We start from the raw sequence: 19,511 nt of genomic DNA, 5'->3' as shown, positions 1-19,511 counted from the left end.
GTGGCTGGTTGGGCAAAATCCCATTTTCATCAGTCTTAGATGCAAAGAGAAGGGGGTAACTTCATGGAGGTGCTCAGAGATATCCCTACATCCTTGGAGATGCTGCTAGAAGTGCAGTCTCGTGAAAACTTGCAAACAGGCTGCAAAGGAAAGTAAATATGTTGCTAAGAGGTCATCCATGTCATGAAAAAGCATCTAAATTGCCAATCTAAAGTAGGTCAAATAGTGAAAGGGAATATAAGGGAAGGGAGAAGAAATGTGTGGGAAATATCAGAAAGGGAGACAGAACATAAAGACTCCTAACTCTGGGAAATGAACTAGGGGTGGTGGAAGGGGAGGGGGGGGTGGGGGTGAATGGGCGACGGGCACTGAGGGGGGCACTTGACGGGATGAGCACTGGGTGTTATTCTGTATGTTGGCAAATTGAACACCAATAAAAAATAAATTTATTAAAACAAATAAAAATAAAGTAGATCAAAGACATAGGTCTGTTCTAGAGAGACTTGCTTGCACTGTTTTTTAGCTAAACTCAGAGGACAGAATAAATTTCTCTGCTCTGAAATCCCAAGACTAGATCTCTGTTTCTCAATCCAGGTCAAATTTTCATTGAAGGTAAAAAATTGATAGTAGAAAAAACAGCTCTAAAAAGCAGTCAACATTTTACTGTTAGCTTTCTTTTTAGCTTTTCTTTTGGAATTCTCTTTAATATCTAACTTGATTATTTTTTTCATCAGGAATAGGCAAGATATTATCCTGGGACCGTATGAGAAGAAAATGTATGCATTTTAACCTTAACTGGCTTTTCTTCAAAGCCTAGATGTCCTGAGCTGGAGACAACACACAGGGCAACATTTCAGCTTGTTCTGTAACATTACTGTGTCCCAGGAACATTATGTTAGCTACAAACTGAACTGTGTCTCTCTCCATCTCCAAATTCATATTTTGAAGCACTAACCCTCAATATGATGGTATTGAAGATAGGGACTTTGGGAAGTGATTAGGTTTAGATATGGTCATGAGGGTGGGGTTATGATGTTTTTAGTACCATTGTAAGAAAAAATCAGATAATTAGTTCTCCCTCCAATATATGAAAATATAGTAAGATGGTAGTCTATAGGCCAGGAAGAGGGTCCCCAAAGACACCTTGATTTTGGATTTCCCAGGCTCTAGAACTATGGCAAATAAATATCTGTTCTTTGAGATACCCAGTATATGGTATTTGTTATGGGAGCCCAAGCTAAGACAGTGTTGAATGAAGCTTGTTTCTGTTTCTTGGTTGCTTATATTGGGAAGAAGGATTTTAAAAATTAACAGATCTTGACAACAGAGTTACTGCTGTAAGAGTTTTAATGATGTGGGGGCAGGCACTAAGAATGCTGGGTTTGTCAGAATCTGCTGGATCAGTGAAATCTGAGAACTGCAGCTGTGAGATGAATATGATCCTCTTAGACTATGGGCTCTATCTCTCTGAACCTGAAGTAAAAAGCTATCATTCTGAGTAAGTAGATATGTGCAGCTTGTTTTAAACCTCCAGACCACATCTCTACTGTAGCCTAAGTGAAATCTCCATGAAACACCCATTTCGTTCCAGAAACAACCTTTAAATGGAGGCTGCTTGACTATACAATGAGCTGGATCCAAGGTTCAGACAATTTTAGAGATTACTGTCTGGATCTTCATTGTCCCTCTCGGACTGACAAAGGACATAAAATCCTAAATCCCTCTTAGTCATCTCAACTCCAAGTGACAAAGAAAACATTAAATTGGAATTCAGCCCAGAAATTCAGGGTAACCCCTGACACTATACATTTGCCTGAGAGCAGAGCCTGCAGATTCTCTATGCAGCCCCAATATTTCTAATACCCTAACATGAAGTCTGTTCCATGGGGCCCTCAAAGTTCTCTGTCCTGGGGGCCACGCTGTTGACATCCTGGATAACCTGCCCTTGCTTGTTGAGCTTCTCAGCTCCCTTCTAAGCCATGTGCTGTCTTGTGCTGAGATCCTGTGGGTCCTCCTGGACTGTAGCTTCTTTTCTTTGGAAAGCATCTAGATCTAGTGGGCTCTAGTTCTGGCACCTGACCTGAACAGCATGTCTCTCATGTTTTCAAGCTCCAAAGAGGATGTGCTTAGAGAATTGATCTATAGTTTTGTAAAAGGTAGTGTGTGGGGATCCACACTAACTGCACTGGTATCAAGATGAATAGACATTTGCATTCTGACCCACAGAGTGCTTTTGCCTCATTTACTTTACTTCACCATGAGTCTTCATGACAATATACTGAGGCTCCTCAAGGATGAAAGTGATTCTTGCCCCGACTATGGGATAGCTACAACTCTCTGGGTTTAGACACATTGGAGACAGGAAGGAAAATGAGCAAATACACATATACATACACACACACGAAAGAAAAAATAGAAAAAACAATAAAGAAAGGAAGGTGCCTGACATTCTGGTGGCAGGCTTAATGACCATGACTCCAGGAAGGTTTCTAGTGGACTCCTTGCATTTCCTGGAGCCAATTGTTTCTGCTGACCCTGAATATAGAGGATTGGCTGGGTGTCAGGCCATGTGCGAATGGCAGGTGGATTTCCAGGAAGGAAATTAGTGATACTCCATGTTTCCCCATGAATAGCTCTCAACCTATCCAAAAAAAAAAAGATTAGTATCCTCCTGGATCCAGTTGTAGAGGACCTATGACTTTGTGTGTGGGGGTACCATGAGCTGAGAACTCAAAGGTATCAAAAATGCCAAGCAAGGGAGCAAATTCCTTCAGGGAAAAAATAAGTGGTACAAAAGCAAGACCAGGTTTCACAGAAAGGTTAACTATCCCATCTGTGTAGTTAAGAGGCATGAACTAAGTATACCACTACCATAATACACCCAAAAGTAACCTGAAGTTGGGGACAGGTGATAGGAATAGAGAACATAGAACTGTTGATATGATTTTAGCCCTTATTTTGAATTCAGGCCAGAAAAGTGTGTAAGAAAATTCCACATCTATGAAACAGCTAAATTTTCTAAAACTTTGTAAGGAAGGCAGACTTCCTCAGTGTACAGTTGATCCTCCAGTCTGGGAATAAAGTTAGAATTCTTTGCTAAATTAAAGGTCTTACAAATGTTATAGAGAACCCCCTGATGTGGAGCAGTTTTTATTGTCTTCTCTAAAGAGGTTCCTCAGTGCAGCACCACAGGGTGAGACTTATGGTCACCAAAGGGAGATCTCTCACAGCTTTGCAGTGAAAGGGGATTTCTTCTCAGTCACCTGTTAGGAAACCTAGACTGCATGGCTGTAAGTATGTCTTTTAGTTACATGAACTACCAATTAAACCAGATTGGTTTGAGAAGCCTTAGAAGCATCTGAAGCTTTTAAGAAGACAGGAAGGATCTAGAAGTGAGGGTCAGGCTAGGAGCATCAGTACTTGTGCACAACTTCTTGGCTCAACCCATACAGTACTTCCTCCTCTGCGACTGGTCCATCTAAAGTAGCATGGGGACTTGACAAGTGAGAAAAAGTACTTAACATACTGTTCTAATCCCTATAGTATGTAATAACTAGAGCGATCTGATAGTGAAGCAGCTCAGGAGACGGAACATTTATAACTTAGGTTTTCAACTATACAGTCCCTTGCTCCCTCGGCCCACCCATATTTTGAAATTTGACACCACGGAATCTGTACCTTGCTCAGGCTGCATGCTCAACTGTACACTGTGTAATAGTAACAAAACATGGGTGCTTGATAGATGCAGGTGAAAACTCTACTAGCTGCATAACTTTGAACAAGTGACTTTCTAGTTGCTTTTCTGTATTATGAGGACTAGTTAAAAGGAAATAACATTTGTAAAACATCTAGGAAAGTGATACACAGGCAATTTGTAGTCAGTATTCACATTACTTTTAAAATATGTAGATATGGGGACACCTGAGTGGCTCAGCGGTTAAAGCGTCTGCCTTTGGCTCAGGGCGTGATCCCGGGGTCCTGGGATCGAGTCCCGCATCAGGCTCCCTGCATGGAGCCTGCTTCTCCCTCTGCCCCTCTGCCTATCTCTCTGTGACTCTCCTGAATAAATAAATAAAATCTTTTAAAAAAATATGTAGATATGAAAAAGATGACATTACTTCTCTAACAAAGTTTATTTTTGAAGCATACATAGTTTTAACTAGCCTTTGTAGAAATTTACTTCATTCGAGCCCAATTTAATATAAAAAAATAATTCTCTGTAGAAAATACTTCTGTCTCACCTTGGTTGTTTCATTGATGATGTGGAACTTGGTGCTGTCTTTGCCAGTTGTGACTGAGTCTAGTAATGCCTGATAGGTGGATCTCCTGGAGAGCTGATGTTTCTGACGCCTGCAAATATAGAGTATACAAATAATTGAGAATTTGTGACTGTCAGTATCTAACAGACTATATTATCACGTGGAAGTCATTAAAATTCACTATGATTGTAAATGAACTCAGCCCAGATAATATTAGTACTCCAATAAAGTACTAACAGCAGTACCTTATTATTAGAGTGCTAATAAAATTAGTATTAATAATACTAATAAAATTATTCAACATAGAACTGCTCAAGGATGCCATTTGTCCTCTTTATTGAGAAGGTGGCAGGTTTCATGGATGGTATTTATTAGCTTGTTAATTTTCCTTTCTCTTTCCATGAAATGTACACTTTAATAGAAACTTAATAAATTCTAATAGAAATCCAATACAATCCAGTGATTTAACAAAATGATCAAGCGTTCTCTATTGAATTCTCTCTAAGGTACATATTCAGAACTTAAGTGATCTTGGGAATCCCTGCGTGGCTCAGTGGTTTGGCGCCTGCCTTTGGCCCAGGGCGCGATCCTGGAGTCCTGGGATCGAGATCACACAAAGACAGACACTCAACAAAAAGATTTTTTTTTTTAAACAAAAAGATTTTAAAGAAATATTTTTTGAGGCTCTGGAGAAACAGGTAATCTTATAGCGTGGTGATGGGAGTACAAAATGGTACAATCCCTACGGAGGGGTAGCTGGTAATACGTAAAACTTTAAATGTACTTATTCTTTGATGCAGCAATACCATTTCCGGAAATGCATCCTATGAATACACCTGCATGTGTAAGAAATAATATATATATATCAGACATGATACTTCAGCTACAAGATTAAAAACTCGAGGATCTAGCAATAGGAAGGAGAATGAATATATTATAGTACATCCTCCCAATGGAATACTACACAGCTCTAAAAAGAGAGTACAATCTCTATATACTCATGCAGAGCTCTTCAGAATAAACTATGAAGTAGGAAAAAAGTATACAACCATGTATATAGGAAGCTACTTGGTATAACAAAGGCAGTGATTAAGAATATCTGCGTTACAAAAAGAAATACTGGGAGAACAAATAAGAAATTAATAAATCTGGTTACTTAGAGGGACAAGATGTGGAACAGGGTGGTAAAGGATAGGCATGGGAGTAACACTTTCCAAAGTATATCTTTTTACATTATTTGACTTTTGAAACATGTAAAGGTATTACCTATTCAAAGATATAAACACTTTTAAAATAAAATATATATTTATTGAGAAATTTAAATAAGACAATAGTAAGTGTATAAAGGTAAATGTCTCCTATCTGATAAATTTCTTAATGATTACATTTCCTAGTTGACCCTTTCCTTAGAAAGCCTGTAAATATTGCAATATTGAAATGTTTTGATCCAGGTAGTACATTTCCTCTCCTTACCTGTAGAAAGCAATCTTGCTGCAGTCTTTGAAAATGTTTTTATCCACAGCTTCATCTTCAACACTAAAAAAAAGACATTTTAAGACACTTATTTTCTACAAGGTTTGTGAGTCCATTTTTTGTTCCTTCTCTGAATGCAGGTCAAAAACTTCTGCAATGCAAAATTGTGTCATGGCCATAACATGACACAATAGCATGTGTGGTGCAGAAAAACATCCTTTTGTAAATCACCAAGGTAAACAACAAAATATCAAATTCTAGGATTACTCTGAAAGCACTGGAAAAAGAGTATTGTTACTCATAAGGAAGGGTTCTTTTAAAATAATTGAAGGGATGCCTGGGTGGCTCAGCGGTTGAGTATCTGCCTTCTGCCCAGGGTGTGATCCTGGAGTCCTGATCGAGTCCCACATTGGGCTCCCTGCATTGAGCCTGCTTCTCCCTCTGCCTCTGCCTCTGTCTCTCTCTCTGTCTCTCATGAATAAATAAATAAAATCTTTTAAAAAATAATTAAAAATAAAATAATGACTGAAGGCTACAACTACAACAGTAAAATCAGAAGAAGCAGAAACACACAAAAAACTCAAACCAAACAAAAACAATCCACTTATTTATTCAATAAAATATTTTCAGAATATCCTTACTGAGTACTAGGGTCTGAGGAAGATATGAAGGACTGTGTCTGAGCTTCCTACAAGAGCTTAACCAACAAGCACAAATCAACCTGACAAATGCTCTGTGCTCTGCTTGCACAGAGGTATGTGCAAGGGCACTAAAATAATAGAAACAGACGTAGAAGCAAAATCTTTTGCTTTTTAAGATGCTGCTGAAAATTTGGAACCAATGTTTTTTAAAACCAAATTCCCAGAACATTTGTTTCTGGAATAGAACATGAATACGATGCATGTATATTGCTAAAAATATGTATTTAAATTAGCCTCAAGTGGCACCTGGCTGGATTAGTTGGTCCGTGGAGCATCTTGATCTTGGGGTTCTGAGTTGGAGCCCCATTTTGGGTATAGAGATTACTTAAAAATAAAATATTTAAAAAAAACACATTAGCCTCCATATGATTAGAACAACCATAGGCTGTAAGGAGGAGGGAAAGAAACACACTGGTCTTCAGGCAGCCGTGTTGCTGAATACAGCTGTAGTCAGCAAGTCTATGATTTTTTTCTTTTTCTTTTTTTTTTTTAAGTCTATGATTATCTAGGAAACTATGAACACACATTTCAAGATATTAGGAAAACAAGCCCACACAGATACACTTGGCTGTACTTAAAAATTATTTTCTTGGAAGTCATCAAATCCTTCCCTGATGCAGTCTTTGTCACTGTTTCTTTTAATCAAGTGTGCAACAATTAAAGAAATTTGCAGTCTTTGCTTCCCAGCTTTGAAGAATGAGCTCTGTAATAACATAGGAAGATGGGGCTATAGCTGAACATGGAAGGCTACATGCTTGAAATTCACGTGTTATAGTTCTGATCACAACTCTTCCACTGTTTTGTAAGTAAGGACTTTATGAGGGGCTATTGATAATCGACTAATTCCCTGGGGAACTGAAAAAAAAATTTTTAAGTACACGAGTATCAAACATGCAAATAAGAGGTCATACAATCAGTAAAACCTTCAAAACCAGAATGCTGCTTTCAGGTTTTGAAAGCAACTATCTATCCCCTGCTGTCTGGATTCAATAGTCCTTGCAGAGGACCACTGGGCCTTTACCTGATTTCCTCTTTCTCAGCAGCTTCCATGGCTTCCTAGTCAATCTGATTGGCTTTCAGCCCTCAGGCCAAGGCCAAGGGCCGTCTTGCTCAATACAACCAGCACTTCACCACTGTCAGGTCCCTTAAGGAGTAACAAATCTATACTTATTCCCGGGTTTTCCAGGCCCAAATTAGCGTTTCTTCGGGGATTTATTTGGCCAAATTTTCTTGACTACTAGTGCCCGACAAGGAACTGCTTTCATGAGGAACCGAAAGCTGTCTTGGCGCGGTGGAGGGGGCGTGTACTCCAACAGCCCCAGAGGATCCAAGTCAAGAGCGTGAGAACCAGGAAGTACCCACACCGCTTCCCTTGCCTGATCCAGGCCAAACCTCTGCAGGTTTATCTCAGTGACCGTCACGTTACTGATATAGAAACCTGACCCATTCTTTCCCTTTTTAGTTTTAAACAGAAAGCGCCGCTCGGCTCTGTGCTGAGGGTTGATGTTCTCCGGCCAAATTCTGCAACTACTGAACTACTTTTCAGGGCCAGAACGGTCTTTATAAAAGGGCATATCTACCACAGTAGATACCGTTTAGTAAGTGCTTATACTCTACCCCTGCCAAATTCCAACCTTTGATTAAATACCTCCAGAAACCGAAACTCACGACTACACGCCAAACAGGGGGACTTACGGCTTCCCCAGACTTCCGGCCCCCGCGTTTGACTTTGACTTAGAAGGGATGAGAGGCTGGGGCGAACGAGAGGAGAGAGCCAAACGCTACATTGGGAGCTTGCTTGGTCCCCAGACCCTTTAAGGGCCGGGCGACGGCAGAGCCGACCGAAGCGCAGGTGGCTGTTGGTGAACATCCCAACGCTCCTAGGTGACCGGGTTACCACGACAGGGCGCTAGCGCCGTAGGGTCTGAAACTCACACGAGGTGGTGACGGCTGGCTTAGGGAGGGGCTGCTGGGTCGCAAAACAAACAAGCCCCGCGAGGTTTCGAGGACCCGGATGATCCCGCCCCCAAAGCGGAGCCGGAAGAGGGCGGGGCGAACCGGAAGAAGGTGAAATGCTTTCGGTAGGCGCTCCACGGCTGTGAAGATGGCGGCGGCTGCGTGGCTTCAGGTGCTGCCTATCATTCTTCTTCTTTTGGGGGCTCAGCCGTCCCCACTGTCGCTTCTCGGTGTGGGACCGGCACCTGTCGCCGCTGCCGACCGATCCAAGTGGCACATCCCCATGCCGTCGGTGAGTGTTCACTTCAGAAGCAACTGAGCCTGGAGGAGCAAGGGGTGGGGCTACGGTGGCCCTAGGGGTCCATGAAGGCTCCGCAAAAGCCCGCTTCCAAAGGGATGGAATTGCCTGGAGCGTCTGTGTCGCTGGTTAGCAGGGATCCACCTCCTTGGAGCGGAAAGCCGTGCACTTCGGTGGGTAGGTTAGCGGAAATGCCAGGGCCGCTTCAGGAGCGGTGAGGAATGGTGGAGCGGTTTCTTATCAGCCAAGTCAGAACTTTGAATGCCTTAACTTGAGACGGGTAAAGGATAGGTGGAGAACGGTTTCCCTTTCAGCCGAAGTTTCTAAGAATTCAGTGACCCCGAGTTGGATGAAAGAGATCTGTAAATAGGTATTTTTCTTTCTTTTTTTTTTTTTTTCCCTCTGCACTTTGTTGTTGTTGTTGTTGTTGTTACTGGATGATTCTCCTTACGAAGTTGTTTGGTTTCTTTTGAACTCTGGAATGGTTATTCTAAGCTTTGCTGTGTGATTAAGAAGCCTCGGCGTTTAAAAATGTATTCTAACATGAGAATGGCTGAAATGGAAGAAATCGTATTCTAAAATTTGATAGGTAAAAAGATAGTCTTTCTGCTGGACGATTGACTAGGTAGGTTGACCCTTTCTGTCCCTCCACCCCCTCGTTTAAACCTTATTTGAGTAAGAGCTGTATGGTTCTGTGAGCCAGCAAATCAGACGCACGCAGGAAATGCCAAAAAAGCGTTTTGTCCTATTGAAACCACCGTGGCCTTTTTGTTTCCATTCTGCTCTGCTCGCTGGTTGTAATGTCCAAATCTTATTTAAGCTTTCATATGGCAAGCATTATAGCTTTTGTTCATTTGGTGAAGAATTTAAGGTTCTGAATTTTAGGTGCTGTTGCTAAAATGGTTAATAGTTAAATCTATCTGTTCATAGAATAGTTTATTTGAAGAAATGATTGGTTATTCTGAAGAGTGGTTAGTGAGTAAACTGATGAAGGAGTACCCTCTATGAAGATTTAAGTTGGGATTTCTGGCGCTTTTTTTTTCCTAGAGTCCTTGCTTCATGGCCTGTGGGGGGTAAAATTGTGTCTCTGCACCAAGCTATAAAATTCTGCATTTGGATATGGTTGAATTTTACTAAAAGAAAGGCTATTGATATATTTTTTTGTTAAGAAAACTAATATTAACATTTTATAAGTTTAGGTTTTTATAACAATTTTTTATAGTCTGCCTTGGGAATTAAAAGTGATCTGATGCTAATTATCTTTCTCTCCTTTATCTTCTCAGGGGAAAAATTATTTCAGTTTTGGAAAGATCCTGTTCAAAAATACCACTGTCTTCCTGAAATGTGAGTTTTTGCATTTCATGAAATTTTTATTTGAGTTTTTGAGTGATCTTTAAACTTCCAAATGACCTATTTTCTATCTCTGATCTACTCTAAATATAAGCTTTGAAATTTAATAGTCCGGCACTATCTAAATAAAATAAATATAGGTAGTGTAATTAAGGGTTTTTTAACTGAGTAATCTTAAGAATACTTGTGTGAACTTTATTTTCTTCTCTTGTTTTTCTGGTGTTTACTGTATACAATTAGACAAATTGTTTGATTTGTCTTCATGGTGTTTTAATCTGTCCTGTGTCAGAGAGATACCACTGATTCTGCTTTTGTGTGCTTGTTAGATGTTTACCGAACACAAAAGTTAGTTTTGTCAGGCCTTTGGCTCTGAATGAATATGTTCAGTTAAACCTTTGTTTACAGGAGTATTTTATTATTTGATCTTTGGAAGAGGAAGCTCAAAGATATTATCAGGGAAAAGGGATTATTAGAACAAAACCAGTCTGTCCAGTGAGAAAACCACTGTATCTGAATCCAAAATATCCAGTTACATATTAAAGAAAGACTTCTTTTTATTTTTGAAACTGGCTTTATTTTAGGGAACAAATGATCACGGATAGCTCTGTTTCAGGATCAGGGATAAAAGTTCAGATCATCCATGTGTGCTTCTATGAACATCTTTTTCCATGAAAGTGCTGCAAAGTTATAAGTTGTAGTTGGATGATTTTATTGTCTTAATCATTTAGTAAGTAGTTATTAAAAACCTGCTATGTGCCAGGCAATGTTTTAGACAGCAGGGAAGTGATAGAAAAGGCCGTCTCTCTTACTGAGCTTACAGTCTAGCAGCAGTGAAGGGGAGTCAGTAAAGTTTCTATGAAGAATAGACTATATCTATGAAAATTCAGTCTCTTGACTAATGACTTAAATTTGATTTAAATCATATTACGCAGAATAATTTGCTCTGTCTTGTGAGGTTGGTATGGTGGATTAGAATAATTTACAGGGATAGCAGTATTTGGGCTTTTGGAATGGCCTGACAGCCTGCATGCTATTCTACCTTTCTATCGTGTATAGTCTTTTCTCATCTATTTTGATCAAATGGTGCTTTGCCAACTCACACAAGCTCCATATTTTGCAGTGTCTACATTTCATTTTTTTGGAGAATTTGAGGCTCCTAAAAATGTTCTTTCATTTTGTTACTTCTCTGCTTTCTCACATTTACTTTGTCTCTGATTTTATACTTTCAGGGTTATAGTATACAGCTTTCTGTGAAATTGCCAGGACCATTTTTGCCTCTTAATGCCATCCATTCAAAGTTCTGGATGGTGTCTTTTTAACATAAATAGTAATATTTTTGCAGCCAAGTTTTCCTGCAGATCTTCTGTTTAGGGGATTTTCTTATTGGCTTCTATTTAGTTAATTCCATCTCTGTATGGTTCCTCTGAGTAGTTTACAGTGAGATTGCAAATACCCTTTATATAATTTTCAGAAATTCTATTTAGCACATCAGAGTTCTGTGTATTTTGATTGAACCTTGTAAAAGTATGTCACTTGAAAATTAATTTGAGAAAACAATTTAAAACAAAGAAAAGGGAAAGGTTATAATTTTAGGTGTGCACTTTTTGTTAAGAACCAAAAATAGATTCCTAGATGCAGTCATATTTATCTTTGTGACATTTGCTTGAAGCAGGTATCTTCTAGTATATTTTCTGTAACGTTTCTGGAATCAAAGATAAACTGACTTCCAGGTGGGACAGATGATCAGTGATATAGTCAGATTTATGCTCTCAGATTTTCAAGCTAATGTCTTGGTCCTCTAAATATTGGGTTCCAAAGTATGTTTAATGAGATCAAGGCCACTCTGATTTTTGTGAGGTTCCTTGAGGCCTCTTTTAAGGTGGGCTAAGACTCTTTTAAAGAGTCTTCCCTTTTTTTCTTTTGCTCTTCCTACCTTCCCCAACCAGGTGATTTTTTTTTTCTTTTTCCTTAGTTCTTTCTGTCTAGTTTGGTATCTTTCAAGGTCTAAGCTATTAATTTTTCTCTCAGTGGAACTATTTTGACTACTGCCTTGTGATGTCCCTAATGTTATTCCTTGTTTCTCCAAATAGAATGTAGCTTTTTTAAGATCCCGTTCTCCTACGGCCTAACACAGTGGCATGTAGCTTCATATACTTAAGTGCCCTGTTGAGTAAATATTTGAATGATAATAGAAGACTGGTTTTAACTTGGGACTGCTCTATCACTTCTAGTTTTTTCCCAACAGAGAACCAGAAATTGAGGTTTTAAGGCATAAAAGTAGATACAGTTAAGCCGGTCAAAAACATCTTCTGTGAACAACAGTACTTTTATCTGAAGAATATCCAGTTCTTTTTACGTATATTACTTTATTACCTTGTGCTTGGAGAAAAGATGGTCCTTGAGTATCTAAATTTAGCAGGAAAGATAGAATTTTAGGAAAAATACTTTGGCAATCATCTTTATTCACAAAGTTTTCTTCTTCTATAGTTGATGGAGAGCCTTGTGATGTATCTTTGAATATAACCTGGTATCTGAAAAGTGCTGATTGTTACAATGAAATCTACAATTTCAAGGTAAGGAGAATAAAACTAATAGACTTTCGATATCATCGGGTCCTAACCTGATAGAGGAAGGAGTGTTGTGTAGCTAGGAGGAGAAGAGCTGAAATTAGAACCTGGGCTTCCCAATATATAGACCTACCATGCTAGCAGTTCTCAAACTCTTTGGTCTCAATCCTTAAAAACTCCTGCAGACTCATGCTCTTTTTGGCAGCACTGTAGGAGTGAGGACAGTACTGACTCCTATCTTTGGTCCTCCATCTTGTTCATGTTTGCTCAGTTACTTCTCTTGTGGGGCTATGTGTTCTAGTCCCCCTGGAGATTAATACACATAACCTTAGAACCTCCCAAGGCCAGGATCTGGGAGGCTTGTTTTAGCCTTCCATAAATCTATACATAGTTTTTACCCTTCCTGGTGCACACAGGTGGTGCCACAAGATCTAATTAATGATTAGCTGTTAATTAGGTGCATGCCAGCCCTTTGGAGGTGCATGGGAATTCTTTGATCTCACGATAGTGCCCTTCTGTGCATCCCCTCACTGTATAAAATCTATAGACAAAGGTCTGGATTTTGTGGAGAATATCCCTGCAACTGCCATGAATTGTCCTCTGCCCATTTCCCTCCCCCATCAGTAAGTTACCCTGAATAAAACTACATAAACTAGAGAGTTCCCTGCTTTGTTTTTTGGTCTCAAAATACTTTCTTAGTTTGAGGAATACTTTATTGTCCCTCCTCCACCTTCTAACAAGCACATATACTAAAATTGCAGTAATGTTGAGAAGATGAGCATGGCCTCTGCACAAGGATGATGCAATTCATGAAGCATTCCATATTAAAAAAAAAATTACTGCAGTGTCCAAAAACCTTTTTGTTCATGTGGATCACTGTATTAGAAGTTACAACAGAGAATACAGAAATTTTTATTAGTGCATTTTAAAATAGCTGTAATAAGCCATTACATGTTAATAAAATATTTATTTAATGAAAAATAACTTTTTCAAAAAAAAAAACTCAGAAGAGTGGTATTATTTAGTGTTTTTGAAAGCCCTTCATTTAATATTGGATATAATAGAAGGCAGCTGGATTTTTATATCTTCACTCACTTTATTGTGGTATATTATTTTGGTTGAAGTAAATGCACAAAGTGTGGCCTCACATAGGTACATAGTTGGCAAAAGGAATGGTATTTTAATAGTGTTTTCAGATAATTGTGGATATTGTTTTTTGTTCTATACCAAACATAACAAGTGGGTTTCTTAAAATGGGTGGCAATGTGGAATCTAAAATCGTATCAGTGAACTTTTTTCCTACTCTTTTATTTTAAATAAGTTGGTGTGTCATACACTTTGGTCTTTTATCCATGTCTGATTTTGTAACCTCGGTTATTTAGAAAATACTGTTTGACTGAATTTTATAAATCTTTAACATGTTAATTCATTTTATGATGAAGTTGAAGTTACATTTGTTAAAATCACCCTTCTGTCACATCAGAAACTCCTTAAGTATTGGAGGCTATTCGGCTCATGGTGAGGAAGACACGAGTTCTCCAAAATTCCAGTTTTTGCTTGAAAGCTCAGATTTTATCATTAGCAGTGAATGTCCGTTTTCTTCCTTGAAGCAACAGTCTTCCTTTGCCCATTTTCAAGAAAATACCTCCCAAATAACCAACTCTGAATAACTGTAGTTTATCAGTTATTCTTTAGAGTAAATGAAAAAGTAGATAGTTTAGGTTATAAGTCAAAACAGGTATTAAGTGTTTTATCTCATTTATAGTATTTTGCATATTTCCCATTTTGTCTCATAGAATATTAAAAAAATACATGTACTCAAAGTCCAGATTTTTTAAGATTTTATTTATTCATTTGACAGAGAGAGTGACAGAGAGCGAGTACAAACAAGCCAGGGGATCAGCAGGCAGAGGGAGAGGGAGAAGCAGCCCTTCCCACGCCCCCCCAACAGGGAGGCCAGGAAGGGCTCAGTTCCAGGACCCTGGGATTACAGCCTGAGCCAAAGGCAGGCGCTTAACTGACTGAGCCACCCAGGTGCCCCTCAGAGTCCAGATTTAATAACATTAATACTTTTTACTGCTTCATCAAAGTCATTCTTTTGTAAAACTGGCCTCTTTTTTTTTTAATGCTGTAAGTTTGTGACCTACTGCAATGACTAGTGGTACAGTTAGATGCCCTGCCTTGGTTTCCGATAAGAGGCAGCAATTTTACCCATTATTAGTTTTGCGTTATCAGTACAAGGCAAATAACATTATTTTATTAGTAGTAGTTTAGAAATAGTTGTAGACCTCATTTCAGAGTTGACGTAGTACACTGTACTTGTACAAGATGGATTTTTCAGGCCATTTCCATTCTGTTTCTATCCTCCATTTATTATTTCTCTTTTCCTTTCCAAAGATAGTCTAATTGGTCTTTAAAAAATGTCTTCCATCCAGTTGGTTTTTTAAACCTTAAGCGTTTTGAATATCTGCCTTGTATTAGGCACCACAACACCTTTTTTGAGTGTTGGTGATTTTTTTTGCTTTGTTATACAACATCGGATTGGATTGATACAATGGGGAAGACTAAAAGGACTGAAGAATTTCGAGAGAAATGATAATATGTCCAGAATATAGTTTGAAGCATTACTGATCTTTTGCTGTTAATCAGTCACTAATTGAATTTATAGTTGAAAACTTCATATATTTGAAACTTCTGATAAACTGGTCAAGAGCTTAGCAGATCTAGTCTTTATAGGTAAGACAAGAATATAAAAATTATCTTGGATTGCCACAGGACAGAATTATGGAAATGACAAGAATGTAATTGGAGATGTAAAACTGGAACTTTAAAAAAAAAAAAACAAAAAACACTTAAAAAAATAAAAGAAAGGGCGCCTGGATGGCTCAGATCATGATTTGGGAGTCCCAGCCTCGAGTCCTGAGTAAGGCTCCCTGCCCAGCACAGAGTCTGCTTCTGCTCTCCCTTGGCTTCTACCCCCACTCATGTGCATTCTCTTGCGCTCACTCTCTCAAATAACTTAAAAAAAAAAAAAAAAACTGTTTAAAAAACTGGAGCTTAGAAGAAAGAGGGGAAGATTAGCGATGTAGGTATGGGAGAAAAATCACAGAACTGACGGATGCTGCCGCGGAAATGAGTTTTTCAGGATGTCAACAGTGGGCTATGAACAACTAGAGCAGTTTTGTGCTATGCCTTAGCTTATAAGCACAAGTATATCTTTTTGTTGGTATTGGCAATTTAGTCAAATAACTCTTTTGATTATATTTCTTGTGACAAAACCTTTTGGACTCTGATAGTTTCCCAGTCTTCTAGAAGTTTTAGAACTACTCTTTGTGAGCCATGGACTAGAATTCTGTACTTCAGACACTAATACTGTTAGATTCTTGGGTACTATTACACAGTTTTTATCTGATGCTGTTAATTTTTAAAATAGCATATCCAAAACTGTATCTGTCCTATAGACAATCTATTTATTATCTTCTAAGTACCTTACTTGTGAAAAGTAAGTTGTATATTTTGTATTCTCTGTTTTTACAGGGAGAAGAAGTGGAGACATATTTGGAAAACCTTAAGGAAAAGAAAGGCTTGTCTGGGAAATACCAAACATCATCAAAGTTGTTCCAGAACTGCAGTGAACTCTTTAAAGCACAGGTAATGTTTGATAGTGGTTGGAGGGAAATAGAGGTGAAATATGTAATATGCATTTTTGCTGATTCCCCATTTCCTACTTCTCAATTCTTTGTTCTGACAGAAATAACTTAGAAGCATGTTCTGAAGGTGCATAGTCAACCACTTAATGTTCATCTCATCAAAAAGAGGGTTTGCTTCCCTTTGTGTGTAAAAAACTAATCCCCACTTTTTTATTATGGTGGAAAAAAAATTTACCGTTGCAGTTTTTAAGTGTACCATTCAGGGATATTAAGTACATTTGCATTGTTGGGACAGTGTCACTAATAGCCATCTCCAGAGCTTTGGTCATCCCAAACTGTCGCTTTATAACCAGTAACAGTAATATTCCCCTCCCCCCATCCCTGGTAACAACTATTCTACTTTGTCTCCATGAATTTCTATATTCTAGATCCTTACAAGAAGTGGAATCATACAATATTTGTTTGGCTTCTTTCTCTTAGGGAAATGTTTCCAAGGTTCATCCATAGGGCATGTGTCAGTATTTAATTCTTTTTTAAGGCTGAATTGTACATACAACATTGTACATACAACATTGTTTATCCATTCACCCACTGATGGACATTTGAAACATCTGATTTTCAGTTCTCTTGTCATCTCATCTAATTGTTGTGTCCCCGAAAAATCAGTGTTTCCAGATATTATTGCTATAGACCTGAACTCAAAGAGTTGAATTTCACACCTTTTTTTTAGGTAAAGGAGAAGAGGCGAATAATATGTATTTTTAATGCTTACATATGTGTAATCGTGTAAGTGGAATTTGTATTTAAAATTTTCTTAAAAATAGTATCTAACACCAGTTTTTTCATAGAAAAATTATATGTTTGATGGGTATTGAAAATGGTTATTTTTAGCTATAGCCTTTTTGTCCTTATTGTGTTTACTGCTTTGGAATATTTAGCAAATTGCTGTGAAGAAGCAGATTTCATTGAAAGCTAGGCTTTCTATCCAGTTACTAGAAGTAAAGTTGATTGATAAGAAGGCTTTAATTTAATAATTAATAGTTGACAAGCAAAAGAAGTAACTGGTAATTCAACTATAACACTTGATAATTGAGTGCTTGTCATAGCTTAGATTTTGTGGATTTGGAGGAAAAATCCTTAGATTTTATTGATTTGGAGGAAAACATTTAGATTATCTTTAAAATGGTGGGAGAATAAGCTAGAAACAGTGGACTCTTGAGTAAGGGGCTTTCTGTTAGTTTTCTAGCCTGGGAGGTTTGGTTGGCCTTTCCTCGATTTGATCATGGAAAGCTACCTATTGTATACTACTATTGCCCAAGGTTCACTTTCAGATCTGCTGTGATCTTTCCAGGATCTTGGTATATACCCCTATTGGTAAGCTTACCTTTCCTCTAACAGTCAAATATAACAGAGTTGAGCTATGTGTTCTAATTACTCAGAAAAGAGAATGTCTCATTTGCTGATAACTGATAAGAAAGGTAATTAGTGTGAGTGTGTTGTGTTGGAAGGAGAACCTAATTCAGTGGACCTAAGAGTTAAAAAGCCTAAATTTAAATCCCATTTCTGCATCTAAAGCTTTATAACGTTGAGCCATTTTTTCTTATCTGTAGTGGGAGAGGGAATGATAAGATCTGTCTATCCTAAGCATGTACCTTCTATTTAAGGTTTTTTTAATTCTTAAAAGTCTTTAATTCTTAGTAGAAAAATTGAATGGCCAGTTGAATTTGATATTATTTTTTAGTTCTCAACAGAGGTTTATTCACTTGTTTATGCTTAATTGGAAATCTTGTCTGCCAATGCCATTTTATTTATTGTTGCAGTAAGTTTTGCTTTAACCATTTCTGTGGATTTTGAACTATATTTTTACTATTATACATCTTTAACTTTAATGTTATATTTCTTTCATAGAGCTTTTCTGGGGATTCTGTGCACCGATTGCCTCTCTTAGGAGAAAAACAGGAGGTAATTGTTTTCATTGTTAGATATTTATAAGAGTAAAGTAAAAATTTGGAATTAATTTCCTTTCCTTTTTTTTTTTTTTTAATGTTTAAAGGCTAAGGAGAATGGAACAAATCTTACCCTTACTGGGGACAAAACTGTAAGTATAGTAGGGAATTTGGGGCATAGGACACATATGTCAGTTCTTAGGTTTATGTGTTTTGAACTATCTTGGTATTATACCATTTAAAAAAGGAATTTAAGAATGAAAGTTTAAACACCAAAATGTTGGGGTGCCTGGCTGGCTCAGTCAGTAGAGCATGCAACTCTTGATCTTGGGGTCATCAGTTCATATCTCACATTGGGATATGATTACTCAAAAAAAAAAAAAACCCCGGGCAGCCCCGGTGGTGCAGCGGTTTAGTGCCGCCTGCAGCCTGGGGTGTGATCCTGGAGACCTGGGATCCAGTCCCGCATCGGGCTTCCTGCATGGGGCCTGCTTCTCCCTCTGCCTGTGTCTCTGCCTCTCTCTCGCTCTCTCTGAATAAATAAATAAAAAAATCTTTAAAAAACAAACAAAAAAACCCCCAAATTGTTAATAATAGTTGTTGTAGATAGTTAAGTGATTTTTATTTTCTTCTATGTGTTTCTTATGTTTTCCCTATTTGTTGCAAGCAATCTATTGTTTTTGTAGTTATCACCTCATAAATATGACTCATAAATAGGATGAAACTTTTAAGAAAGAATCTCAAACCCCATCTAAAATTATCTTATAGAATATTACTGGAAGACAGTTTGGAAAATTCAAATGCCTTTATTTTCATATTTCATTTTCTAATTCCTGATAACTAATTCCTCAAAGCTTTATCACTTAAAAATATACAGGGAATAAGACTTAACCATGTTGGATCATGCTTTTTACAAAACTAAAGTTTTACTGTTATTTTTTTTTTAAGATTTTTATTTATTTATTCATGAAAGACAGAGAGAGGCAGAGACACAGGCAGAGGGAGAAGCAGGCTCCACGCAGGGAGCTGGACGTGGGTCCCGATCCCGGGACTCCAGGATCACACCCTGGGCCAAAGGCAGACACTAAGCCGCTGAGCCACCCAGGGATCCCTGAAGTTTTACAATTTATAAGGACTTTATTCAGACATACATATCTCAGATTTCAGCCTTTTAAAACCTGTAAAGTCAGTGGTTTTTATAGTATATTCATAAGTTGTGCAATTACCGATCACAATTTAATTCCAGAACATCTTTATCACCCAAAAAGTCACTATATTGAATATAACAAAGCTATTAGCAGTCAATTCTCT

The 19,511-nt window shown here is 38.0% G+C and overlaps 2 protein-coding genes and 1 pseudogene across 10 annotated transcripts in view; 2 read left to right on the top strand and 1 right to left on the bottom strand.

The window, feature by feature from the left end:
- GANC (glucosidase alpha, neutral C) overlaps positions 1-8,505 on the bottom strand; it is a 75,933-nt gene extending 67,428 nt beyond the window's left edge. The window contains exons 1-4 of one of the 5 annotated variants that reach the window (XM_025473066.3): positions 8,369-8,505; positions 7,455-7,577; positions 5,733-5,795; positions 4,242-4,350 (exon numbers count right to left, since the gene is read on the bottom strand). In XM_025473066.3, the coding sequence (XP_025328851.1) occupies positions 4,242-4,350; positions 5,733-5,795; positions 7,455-7,483 (201 nt within the window). In that variant the 5' untranslated portion in view covers positions 7,484-7,577; positions 8,369-8,505. The other 4 variants (XM_025473064.2, XM_025473063.3, XM_025473067.3 and 1 more) reach the window with 4 other exon arrangements.
- A 32-nt stretch (positions 8,506-8,537) lies between these two features.
- TMEM87A (transmembrane protein 87A) overlaps positions 8,538-19,511 on the top strand; it is a 38,097-nt gene continuing 27,123 nt past the window's right edge. For 4 of the 5 annotated variants that reach the window (XM_049104076.1, XM_049104073.1, XM_049104074.1 and 1 more), the window contains exons 1-6: positions 8,538-8,681; positions 9,971-10,031; positions 12,525-12,610; positions 16,142-16,255; positions 18,163-18,216; positions 18,308-18,352. In XM_049104076.1, coding sequence (XP_048960033.1) covers positions 8,538-8,681; positions 9,971-10,031; positions 12,525-12,610; positions 16,142-16,255; positions 18,163-18,216; positions 18,308-18,352 — 504 coding nt within the window. Of the gene's footprint in view, positions 8,682-8,728; positions 8,861-9,970; positions 10,032-12,524; positions 12,611-16,141; positions 16,256-18,162; positions 18,217-18,307; positions 18,353-19,511 lie in introns of those variants that run through there. The other variant, XM_049104075.1, reaches the window with a different exon arrangement.
- LOC112676238 (U6 spliceosomal RNA) lies at positions 13,335-13,433 on the top strand (annotated as a pseudogene).

Source organism: Canis lupus, chromosome 30 (assembly GCF_003254725.2).
Source record: "Canis lupus dingo isolate Sandy chromosome 30, ASM325472v2, whole genome shotgun sequence".
NCBI classification, from domain to species: domain Eukaryota; kingdom Metazoa; phylum Chordata; class Mammalia; order Carnivora; family Canidae; genus Canis; species Canis lupus.
Note: the sequence above shows the minus strand (reverse complement) of the source record. Positions and strands in the feature narration are given on the sequence as shown.